At 38.1% G+C, this 12,757-nt stretch overlaps 1 protein-coding gene across 3 annotated transcripts in view; it reads left to right on the top strand.

Annotated features, from left to right (window-relative positions):
• Window positions 1-453: 453 nt before the first annotated feature.
• usp40 (ubiquitin specific peptidase 40) overlaps window positions 454-12,757 on the top strand; it is a 136,767-nt gene continuing 124,463 nt past the window's right edge. For all 3 annotated transcript variants that reach the window (XM_063051643.1, XM_063051645.1, XM_063051646.1), the window contains exons 1-2: window positions 454-763; window positions 10,328-10,692. In XM_063051643.1, the coding sequence (XP_062907713.1) occupies window positions 10,488-10,692 (205 nt within the window). In that variant the 5' untranslated portion in view covers window positions 454-763; window positions 10,328-10,487. The remainder of the gene's footprint in view (window positions 764-10,327; window positions 10,693-12,757) is intronic.

The raw sequence follows: 12,757 nt of genomic DNA on the forward strand, positions 1-12,757 counted from the left end.
ATCCACCCTGTTCAGCACCCTACTGTCAACATATTCTCAATCCACTTTTGTGGGACTGAAAGAATCCACAGCCTCCTGACTTGGATACGGTATTATACTGAAAATTATTTTTCCTCTCTCTCCGTAGACGCTGCCTGATGTGCTGAGTTCCTCCAACCTTTCGAGTGTGTTCCTCTAGCGTTTTGTTTGTGTTGTCCACCATTGTCTACTTTTGCTTCAGATTACTAGCTTCCATGACAATGTTTAATTCTAAATGAGGGTAGGTCGTTAAGGAGGTTGAGTTGTACACCGGCATAACCACGTCGCTCCAAAGTTGACCTTGGCTCGCAACCTCTCCGTCCACAGAATGGAAGGATACTGGTAATTGTAGTTCTCTATGTCCCTTCACGCGTATTCAAAAGTACTCGGACTACAATAACCAGAGGGCACGGCGGCCGCGCAGGCGCAGTCACCTGGCTGTGTAGCGTAATGGCCGTTTACGGATGTGAAGAAGTGCTGTTCCCAGGGAGACGCTGCTGCTGTGCCTTAACACTGTAGGGCTTCAGTGGCGAAGATTTTCCGCCAGTGAATATTAATAATAACAATAATAATAATAAGCACCATCTCGGGTTGTACTGAATGCTCATGGGCATCATTTGGGCTTCAAAACCCTTGTTTTTTTTCTCTGGAAGCTTCTCCCATTTCTGGATTTAATTCACAGCTGGCGGAGTTCTCGGTTAAGTTGCTGCACTCTCACCTCCATGTGTTAATGGTAATGGAAATGGTAAGGCCTTTTACAAGAAAAAATCCATAAACATACCACTATAATGCTGAGGAGATGAGATTTGAAATCCTTGGCAGTTGAGGTGTGAGGAAAAGTCATCAACCTTTAAAGTTTGCTTTTCCTACTCCAAAGCTGTTCCTTTGGCCTGCTAAATGTTTCCATTATTTTCTATCTTTATTTCAGATTTCCAGAATCTGCTTATGTCTTTATAGGTTTGAAGCTTAGTTCAGAATTGTGCTCTCACTTAGGTTGTGATTTATTGGGTTCAGTGTGATAAACCTGGGAACACAGCAATTATGGTTTGGAGTGATAGCAGATGGTAAAGGTGTCTTTGGGTCTTATTCATAATTTGGAGAAAATTCTGCCCAAGTTTCTTTAAGAATATTCATATCTTATTGACTTTTGATGTAGCACTTTCTTCAAAGCTATGTAGGTTTAATAGAAAAAAATCAGGTTTGTTCTTTGAGTTTAAAGCACAAAATATCTGCTGGAAGAACTCAGTGAGTCTTGCAGCATTGTGGGAGGAAAGGAATTCTGGATGATTTGGGTTCTGATGCATGGTTTCAACCTGAAATGTTGACCATTCATTTCTTCTCATGGATGTTGCTCATCCCACTGAATTCTTTTAGAGGATCATTTATTGCTCCACATTTCAGCATCTGCAGTCTCTTCAGAGTCTGGTGTTTCTAGATGGAAAAATCCTGACAATTCACTAATGCATTGATGGTGGTACTATGTGATAAAGAACTGGAAGATGCCCCATTGAGCACACCATGGATAAGAAGGGTTTATTTAACAGTGAAATAATGGTAACATGAAAAAAGTTGCTGATTTTTGAGTCAACAATGTGAAAGAAGGCAATTTGGTCATCTCAAAACAATTATCAAACACAGGCTGGATAAGAGTAATTTTGGTGTAACTTGGGGAAAATTGATGATGGGATGTAAAAGGGGCTTCCTTTCCTTACTGTAAGGTAGTAAGTTTTTTATGTATTGATGCCCACCCAGGTTTTGTGGAGGTACTTTATGAGTTGAGTTTATTGTGCAAGTGTAATGAAAAACAAATGTGGCTATGTGAGCATTGACTATGTACTTTGGAAAGGAGAGAGCAATCTTTGACGGTGTGTTCCATACTTTGGCATTCATGGCAGGAAACAGGGGTTGATTTTTGAGCATCCACCAGAAGAATGGATGGCACAGCTAGTAGAGCTGTTGCCACACAGCACCACAGACCTGTAATCAGTGTTGGCCATAGGCTCCGGCTGTGTGGAGTTTGCATTTTTGCTCTCTGTTTGTGAGGGTTTCCTCTGGATGGTCAGATTTCTTCTCATTTCTGAAAGAATTGAAAGTTGGTCATTGGGTTAATGTGGATTTAATACTAAATGGGTAGCTCATTGTTGGTGTGGGATTGGTGGGCAAAATGCTTATTTCTTAGCTTTTTCCTGCTTTTCCAGTCCTAATGAAGGGTCATTCAGAACAAATCATTACAAAGTAAATGACTACTAGATAGAGCAAGGTAAAACAATAATGCTACAGAAAAATTGAAGTGCTGTTAAGTAATAAAGTGCAAGAGCATAATAAGATAGAAAAAAATAAGATAAATTGCAAGATCAAAAGTCCATTTTATCATACTAGGGAACCATTAGAAATTTTCACAATTGGCGATGAGAAAAATATTGAATTAATATCAGACAGGTTGATGATTCTTGCTATGAAACCACAGTAACGCTCATAGAATGCTGGAGGAACTCAGCAGGTAAGGCAGCGTCAACAGAGAGGAATAAAGAGTTGACATTTCAGGCCAAGGCCTTTCATCAGTGCCCTTCATTGAGTCCTTGAGGCTGAAGAGATTATGGAAACATTAGTAATGATCTTTCAAGAATCAATTGATTCTGGTATGTTCCAGAGGAAAGGAAAATTGCAAGTGTCACTCCACTCTTTAAGAAGGAAAAGAGGCAGAATAAAGGAAATTATAGGCCATTTAGTTTGACCTCAGTGGTTGGGAAGCTGTTGGAGTCGATTGTTAAGGATGTGGTCTTGGGGTACTTTGCACATGATAAAATAGACCGTAGTCAGCATGGTTTCCACAAGGGAAAATCTTGCCTGACAGATTTGTTGGAATTCTTTGAAGAAATAACAAGCAGAATAGACAAAGGAGAATTGTTGGATGTTGTGTACTTGGATTTTCAGAAGGCCTTTGACAAGGTGAGGCTGCTTAACAAGTTTCAAAACCACGGTATTACAGGAAAGATAATGGTATGGATAAGGCAGTGGCTGATTAGCAGGAGGCAAAGAGTTGGGAAAAAAGGAGCCTTTTTTTTGGTTGCCTGCCGGTGACTTGTGTTCTATAGGGGTCTCTGCTGGGACCGCTTTTTTTTTTACGTTATATGTCAATGACTTGGATGACGGAATTGATGGCTATGTGGCAAAGTTTGCAAACAATACAAAGATAGGTGAAGGGCAGATAGTTTTGAGGAAGTAGGCTACAGGTGGACTTAGATAGATTAGAAGCATAGGCAAAGAAGTGGTAGATGGAATACAGTGCCGGGAATTGTATGGTCATGCACTTTGGTAGAGGAAATAAAAAGGTAGACTATTTTCTAAATGGAGAGAAAACTCAAAAATCTGAGATGCAATGGGACTTGGGGGTGAGTCCTTTTGCAGCATTCCCTAAAGGTTAGTTTGCAGGTTGAGTATTTGGTGAGGAAGGCAAATGCAATGTTAGCATTCATTTCAAGAGGACTAGAATTTAAAACCGAGGATGTGATGTTGAGGCTTTATAAAGCACTGGTGAGGCCTCACTTGGGCCCCTTATCTAAGATAGGATGTGCTGACATTGGAGATGGTTCAATGGAGGGTGACAAAAATGATTCCTGGATTGAAAGGGTTGTCATATGAAAAGTACTTGATGGCTCTAGGCCTGCACTCATTGGAATTCAGAAGAATGAGGGGTGACCTCATTGAAACCTAGAGAATCTTGAAAGGCCTCGATAGAGTGGATGTGGAGAGGATGTTTTCTAGGGTGGTGGAGTCTAAGACCAGAGGGCATAGTCCTGGAATAGAGGGGTGATCTTTTAGAACAGAGATGAGTAGGAATTTCTTAAGCCAGAGGGTGGCGTATCTGTAGAATATTTTGCCACGTATGGCTGTGGAGGCTAAGTCTTTGGGTATACTTAAGGTAGAGATTAATAGATTCTTAATTCATTAGGGCATGAATGGATACGGGGCGAAGGCAGGATATTTAAGCTGAGATGGAAAATGGATCAGCCATGATGAAATGGTGGAGCAGATGCAATGGGCCAAATGGCCTAATTCTGCTCCTATATCTTTTGGTCTTATGTTCTTGGCTTGAAACGTCAACTCTTTATTCCTCTCCATCAATGCTGATCTACCTGCTGAGTTCCTCCAGTATTTTGTGTTTGTTATTATTTCCAAGCTGCTTCTCTCTGATTCCATAAGATTAAATGGCAACTACCTCGTTGCCTGGTTTGCATCCAATTCAGGAACTGCCGCATGTTGTATTGGAGAGAGAAGTAGAACAATTTCAGTTATAAGTGGATTTTTATTTTAAGAGGTGTCTGAGGAAAGATGAAAGAAAAATAAATAATAAAACTTTGCTAGAAGTAACCTTCATGATTCTTCATTTAAATTTGAACAGATTTGGGGACCTTTTATTCGATATTTTCATTTAATGTAATATTTACCCTTCTTGTTTTTTTTTCGCTGTTTTAATGGAGGTCGGGATTGAGGACGTGATTTTAAGTTTAACTCTGTTTGGTTTCAAGTTAGCCCATTGCTTTGCTTTGCTTTTAGTTAGTTGCACGGTGGGTTTTTTTTTGGGGTTTTTTTTTTCTTTTTTTCCATTGATATATATAAAATCTAGTATACTATTATGTTATTTTGGTTTCTTATGCTTAAATTACATTGTTTGTAGTATTTTCTTTTTGGTATTGTTATCTTTTGGAATTTTATTATACTTTAACATTGTATTAATGTTTATATGGCTTACCTTTTTTGTATACTTACTCAATAAAAAGATTTAAAAAGAAAGAAAGAAAACTTTGCTAGTATAAGATCCTGAAGGGTTTCTGCCTGGTGGTTGTGGAGAGGATATAGGCTCTTGTGGGAGAATTGAGAACCTAGGTTACTGTTTAAAAATATGGTCACTTCTCTATTGGCTGTTGATTAGCAGTGCTTTTATAGGTGCTCCTACTCTTTTTAATTTACTGTTTCCAACTTGTTTTGAAAACTTACTTTTAAATGCAATATTGCTTTATGTTGAGTCGTGCTAAAGTTACTAAAAAAGAAGAGGACCCTCCTGTAACTTTGGAATCAATTATGGTAACACCTTGGAAGCATAAAAATGAACTTTTGAAGGAGTTCCAGCAACTCAATGCTGAATTTAAATGGATGGATGGAAAATTAGATTCTGTTCAAAAACCTTTAATTGAACACGATAAACGGATAAAAGAGAACGAAGACACTCTGACGATGTTCGACGCAAAGTTTGACGACCTGGAACAGATCTGTGATAGACAGTTAAAGGTTAATGAAACATTAAGACAAGATTATCGACTTAGAAAATAGAAACTGAAGAAATAATCTATGTATTCTGGGTTTTGAAGAGTCATTGGAAGGTAATCAGCCTTCGGAATTTTTTGCAAACCTTTGGCTAAATTATTTCTGAATATTTTAAAATCTCCTCCTAAGATAGACCGAGCTCACAGGTCGCCTTTACCAAGACCTCCTCTGGGAGGGCGCCCTCGTTCAGTGATAATTTGTCTTCACGACTTTCAAACAAAGGAACTTTTAATTCGTGAATCTCATCGGAAAGGTATGATTGATTATGAAGACCACAAGTTCAGAATTGTGGAAGATTTTTCACCCGAGGTGTTGAATGAGCACTTCAAATTTTAAAAAGTCATGTTTGAGCTGTATAATAAAGGTTTTAAACTCTCTCTTCGATACCCCGCTCGTCTTAGAATCATTTTGAAAAATGACCCGTTTTAATTCAACTCTGTTATCAGATAAAGATTTTTAAAAATTTTTGGAGAGACACATTTATTCTCTTTTTTGAAGAGAATACGCTAGAAGAGACTTCTAGTCTTATTTTATGGGATGCTTTTAAGGCTTATATTAGAGGTCAAATTATTTCTTTTACCGTTAGTGTTAGGGAAAAAAGCTAATAAGGAGAGAATTGAATTAGCCAATCAGTTGAAACAATTAGACCAAAAATATGCTTTGGCTTCAGATCCCGTTTTATATAAAAGACATGTTGAAATTAAAACTAAATACGATCTGCTCTTAACTTATCCAATTGAAATTCAACTTTTGAAAGATAAAAGGCAGTTTTATGTTCATGGAGATAAAACAGGTAAACTATTAGCTAACCAATTAAAGACCTTTATAGTTAAACGTCAAATTAAAGAAATTTGTAAAGCTAATGGTAATAAAACATCAGATCATTTAGAAATAAATAATGCTTTTAAACAATTCTACTCTAAACTTTATAGTTCTGATCCTCCTAAAGATAACACTCTAATGAATAATTTTTTAGATCGATTAAACATTCCTTCACTTTCTGATGATATTCGAAAATTGTTGGATCAACCTATCTCCTATGAGGAAATTGCCGAGGTTGTTCATTCTTTGCACTCGGAGAAGGCTTCGGGTCCTGATGGATTTTCTGGAGAGTTTTATAAGGCTTTACCTCTTTGCCTATACCTCGTTTTTGTTCTGTCCTTTCCGACTCTCTTAAATTAGGTAAGTTGCCACAATCCTTTTATGAAGCCTCTATTTCGCTTATTCTTAAAAAGAATAAGGACCCAATTGATTGTTCTTCTTATAGACCTATTTCCTTACTTAATGTTGATACTAAAATTTTATCTAAACTTTTGGCTCGTAGGATTGAAAATATTTTGCCATCTATTATCTCTGATGATCAGACTGGATATATCAAAAATCGATACTCCCACTTTAATATTCGTCGGTTATTGAATGTTATTTATTCCCCTTTTAAAGAGATTTCTGACTCTGTGATATCCTTAGATGCTGAGAAAGCCTTTGATCAGGTTGAATGGAATTATTCATTTAAAACTTTAGAAAAATTTAACTTTAGGCCCGATTTTATTCAATGGATTAAATTACTTTATTTATCTCCTTCCGCTCAGGTTCTTGCTAGTACTCTAAACCATTCAAACTTTATCGCGGAACTAGACAAGGTTGTCCTTTGAGTCCTTTGCTTTTTGATTTGGTCTTAGAGCCTTTAGCTATTACTTTCCGGGAATCTAATGATATCACTGGTATTTTAAGGAGGAGTATTACCCATAAAGTTTCACTTTATGCTGATAACCTTTTGCTCTACATTTCTAATGTGTAGTCTTCTTTACTTTCTTGCTTTAGTCAGTTCTCTGGATATAAACTTAAGTTTCATAAGAGTGAACTTTTTCCTTTGAATAAGTTGGTATTAGTTAATACCAATCTTTTTAAAATTGTAAGAAATCAATTTACTTATTTGGGCGTAACAATTACTAGGAATTATAAATTCCTTATTAAGGTAAATTTTTTTACACTTCTGAATTATGTTAAGAAGGCACTTTCAAATTGGTCACCCCGCTCTCTATCGTTGATTGGCTGAATTAATTCTATTAAAATGAATATTTTGCCTAAGTTTTTATATTTATTTCAGACTATAACTGTTTTTATTCCTAAATCCTTTTTTGATTATTTAGATTCTATTATATCTTCTTATATATGGAAGAATAAAATTTCTCAATTAAATAAAGTTCATCTTCAAAAAGCTAAAAAGAAGGGAGGTTACCCTATTTCAGGTTTTATTACTGGGCAGTCAATATACGAAATCTTATGTTTTGGTTATATTATATTAATTGAGAGGACTGTCCGATCTGGCTTTCTTTAGAAGCTAATTCTGTTAATAAATTCTCTATTATTTCTCTTCTGGGATCCTCAATTCCTTTATCTTTAAGTAATTTAACTGATAATTTTGTAGTTAAACACACCTTGAGGATTTGGGTACAATTTAGAAAATATTTTGGTTTATTGAGTTTTTCACTTTCCAGTCCCATTTTTTTTTTAACTATTTTTTTAAACCCTCTATGTCTGATGTAGTTTTTAAAGCATGGAATAGATTGGGTATTAAATGTTTTTATAATTTTTTTGTTGAAGATACTCTCTCTTCATTTGAACAACTGTCAGTTAAGTATAGCCTACCGAGAACTCACTTTTTTCGATATTTACAAATTAGAGACTTTTTGCATTCTCAAGTTCATACATCTCCTAAAAGTCCAGATAAAAATTTACTTGATATAATTTTTAATTTGAAACCCTTCCAAAATGCATCTATTTCTAATACTTATGCTATGTTGTTGGGAATGAGAAATATTCTTGACAAGCACGGGTGTTAAAGATTTTATTAAAAGGCAGAGCAGGCTTGAGGGACTGAATAAACCATTCATGAAATTTATATGCCTGTAAGACAGCAAGTATTTTAACATTAGAGTGAAAGCTGAAGAAATTTGCAAGAAGATTAGAGATAAGATTGGGGAAAATAAATGGTTAAAATGTCAGACAAGTTAGTACAAGAGGGAAGAAAAACAATAACTTAGTCCTGATGATGGGTCTCAGCCTGAAATATCCACTGTTTATTCATATCCATAGATGCTGCCTGACCTGCTGAGTTCATCCAGTATTTTGTAGGTTGCTTTGGATTTCCAGCATCTTCGAAATCTCTTGTGCATATGAATAACTTGCATTTATACATTGAGGGTTCAGTCATTTACATAGACCAATAATAGGATTGGATGCAGAGCAATATGAGGAGTAAAGGTCTCTGTATGGATGCAAAAATAATTTCAGATGGAATTTTTTAAAGGAGATCTGGCAAAGGATTTGGAGAAGGAATAATGGGGAGTGGCACACTGCCTGTTGCTGGTAGTTGAGAATGCAGAACACTTAAAAGGGAAAAAAATGCTGATGTGGAAAACTAAGGCAGAAAATATGTTAATCATGTAGTTACTTCTGAAATGTGGCTTGGTTTTAAGCTGGAAGAGAGTTTGAGGAGCTTCAGGAAAATTGCAAGCATTGGGCTTTTGTGAGTATGAAGAACCAGAAGGCAGAGGAGTGGGGATGACTAGAAGAATTGGACTGGCCCATGGTTGAATGGCATAGAAAACTCTGGGCTGAATGGCCTACTTCTGCTCCTATCTATGGTATTATCATGGCCTCCTTTATGACTATGATGAGGCCAAGTTCAGGTTGGAGGATATTCCATCTGGGTAGCCTTCAACACAATGGCATGAACAGTGATTACTCTAACTTGCAGCAATTTCTTCCCCTCCCTTCTTCTCTCTATATACACTCTTCATTCTGGTCACCCCCTCATGCCTTCTCTTCTCTTCATCTACCCATCACCCACCTCTTGGTTCATCTTCCCTTTCTTCTATGGTCCACTGTCCTCTCTTACTGGATCCCTCCTTCAGCTCTGTAACTCTTCCATTTATACCCTTCCAGCTTCTTCACCCCACCTTCTGCACCCACTTACTTTCCCCCTGTCCTTGTCTCACCTATCACCTGAACTCCTTCCCCTCCTCCCACCTTCCTATTCTGACTTCTGCTGCCCTCATATCCAGTCCTGATGAAAGGTCTTGGCCCAAACCATTCCCTTCCATGGATGCTGCCAGACTTCTGCAGTCAATTGCTGACAATTTCAAAGAGTTCCAACCATAATTACAGCTTTATTTTGTGATGACTAATGATTGATTTCAGTTGTAAATCACCCATTCAATATATATTGGTATGTATTATCAATACTTACTTTACAGCAGGTAAGAGGAATTGCTTTCACTGGTGTCCCCTGTAAACTTCTCTGGCCACTGTTGTGCTCTTTATTAATACCTTGGCTCTTCCCTTAAATGCTGACAGACCTGCTAATTATTTTCAGGATTTTCTGTTTTCCTTTCTTAATATTGTACTGCTGCCAATGTTCCTGAATGTGCTAATTTCTCTGTAAAATTATAAGCCGGAAGTCTTCACATCTTTAATGTTTCATTCTTAATGATTTGATCTTAGTGGCCAGTTAAACTGTTCATCTTGTTATCCCAAAGAATTGCTGGTTGCAGGTTTTCAGAAATATGATAGCCCATTATCTCAAAATCGAAAATGTTTACAGAAGATTGTAGTCATTTTTATGACAATGGCAAGTGTATTGGAGAATTCAGTGCACCAAGTATGTTGCTATTTTTGCTAATGCACTACTGTTGCCTTGAATAAGTATCTTATTTCAAATACGTAAAGGTTGTTAGCAATTTAGGGTAATTATTTGGCAAAAGGTACAGAAGCAATATGAGGAAAAATCTTATAACTGGTTGTTGTTGGACATGTACACCGTAAGGAATTTAGATAAACATGAAACAAAGGTGTGAAGAATGAGTGAAGTGGGACCAATTGGATAATTCTACAGGTAACTGGTAAGATTTAAAAAAATGCTTAATGCACTTCTGTCCTATATTATTTCTTACTTTAAGACTCATTTTTCTTTTTTTTTCAGAAGAAAGACACTGCCTGAACTTCAAACCTACTGCTACCAACAGAGTGGAAGTTCTAATGCTGCTGAGAATGAGATAACATTAAATTATTAAGCTGCAAATTCAGTTTTTTTAGGCCAAAGCAAAACCATATGAGAGGTTGAGTGCCTCGTGTTTTGCAGAATGTTTGGGGACATGTTTGAGGAAGAGGAAGACTCTGGCTTTGTGTGTGAGAACAAAGTGGGGAATGGTAGAAAATCAAGGAAAATTGATACTGAGCCACCAGCGCATCGAGCAGCCTGTAATCTCAGTGGAATCAAAAACCAGGGAGGCACCTGCTACCTCAACTCACTGCTTCAAACATTGCTGTATACACCAGAATTTCGGGGTAAGTAATGACGAGTTGAAACAGATACAAGAAAGGGTTATAATAATTGTTTAGTCAACTGTGCCTCAGTTCTGCCTTCTAGAACTGCCTCACTGATGCCTCTTTTTGTGAAGCTCATTTTTTTTCAAAAGCATTATAACTAAAAGCTTTTCAGGTCGAGACCCTTCGTCAGGACGAAGTCCTGACGAAGGGTCTCGGCCTGAAACGTCGACTGCGCCTCTTCCTATAGATGCTGCTTGGCCTGCTGCGTTCACCAGCAACTTTGATGTATGTTGCTTGAATTTCCAGCATCTGCAGAATTCCTGTTGTTTGTAACTAAAAGCTTTGTTTGTTTGTGTGGCTTATTGTTAATTTTGTCTGAACGTGCTCCAGCAAAGCTCATAGGAATATCCTACTGCATTGAATAATGGCAAGGTTATTCACTGGAGCAGTCCCACATGGAACAACTTGATATGCTGTAGATCCATAACTTTAAGGTACAAATAAACCAATGTACTTGACACATATGATTGCTCACACAAACTGGGCATGCCCTAAATTTGTCTATCTCTTGGCTTGATCCTGATAGATTAGTGTTCAATTACAAACAAGAGAAATGCTGGAAGAACTCTGCAGGCTAGGCAGTACCTGTGGAAAAGAGTATAGCCGACTTTTCAGGCCGAGACCCTTCTGCAGGACTGGAGAAGAAAAAAAGATGAGAAGTAGAGTTAAAAGGTGGGGGGAAGGGAAGGAGAATCACAAGGTGATAGGTGAAACCAGGAGAGAAAGGGATGAAGTAAAGAACTGGGAAGTTGATTGGTGAAAGATGTACAGGGCTGGAGAAGGATAAATCTAACAGGAGAGGACAGAAGGCCATGGAAGAAAGAAAAGGGGGGAGGAGCACCGGAGGGAGGCAGTGGGCAGGCACAGACATAAGGTGAGAGAAGGAAAAGGGGATGGGGAATGGTGAAGGGGGGGGTACATTACTGGAGTCTCAATCAGAAATGTTGACTGTTTTCCATAGATGCTGCCTGACCTGCTGAGCTCTATCAGCATTTTGTGTGTGTTGCAGATGATTACTCTGCTGATGTTTGATAATGTTTAATAGCGGATGTAGGTGTGGTCTGTAAATATTCTTTAAAATCGGCTTGAACACGTTCAACTCTTTGACTGTGATCCAAGCATTTAACTGCAAAAACAACTTTCAATGAAGCCTTGCTTCTGTATTCCTGTATGTTTGGGTAGTTGACCATAAGACATAGGAGCAGCATTAGACCCTCGGCCCATCAAGTCTGCTCTGCCATTCCATCATGGTTAATTTATTATCCCTCTCAACCCCATTATCCTACCTTCTTTCTGTACCTTTGATGTAGGATAATCTAAGAACCTATCAACCTTCACTTTAAATATACTCAGTGACTTGGCCTCCACAGCTGTCTGTGGCAATGAATTTCACAGATTCACCATCCTCTGGCAAAAAAAATTCCTTCTCATCTCTATCAAGAGAAAATCTGCAGAGGCTGGAAATCCAAGCAACACATACAAAGTACTGGAGGAACTCAGCAGACCAGGCAGCATCTATGGAAAAGAGTACAGTTGACAATTCAGGGCGAGACCCTTCATCAGAACTGAAGAAAAAAAAAAGATGAGGAGTCCAAGTTAGGTTGGCGGCGGGGGGGAGGAAGAAACACAAGGTGACAGGTGAAACCAGGATGGGGAGTGAAAGGGGTGAAGTAAAGAGCTGGGAAATTAATTGGTGAAAGAGATGCAGGGTTGGAGAAGGGGGAATCTAATAGGAGAGGACAAAAGGCCATGGAAGAAACCAAAAGGGAAGGAGCACCAGAGAGAGGTAAGGAGATAAGGTGAGAGGCTACCCAGATGGAATACAAGGTGTTGCTCCTCCAACCTGAGTGTGCCTCATCTTTTTTTCCAGTCCTGAGGGAGGGTTTTGGCCTGAAATGTCGATTATACTATTTTCTGTAGTTGCTGCCTGGCTTGCTGAGTTCCTTCAACATTTTGTGTGTGTTCCTTCTCATCTCTGTTCTAAATGGACGTTCATCTATTCTGAGGCTGTGCCCTCTGGTCC

Source organism: Mobula hypostoma, chromosome 6 (assembly GCF_963921235.1).
Source record: "Mobula hypostoma chromosome 6, sMobHyp1.1, whole genome shotgun sequence".
Classification (NCBI taxonomy): Eukaryota; Metazoa; Chordata; class Chondrichthyes; order Myliobatiformes; family Myliobatidae; genus Mobula; species Mobula hypostoma.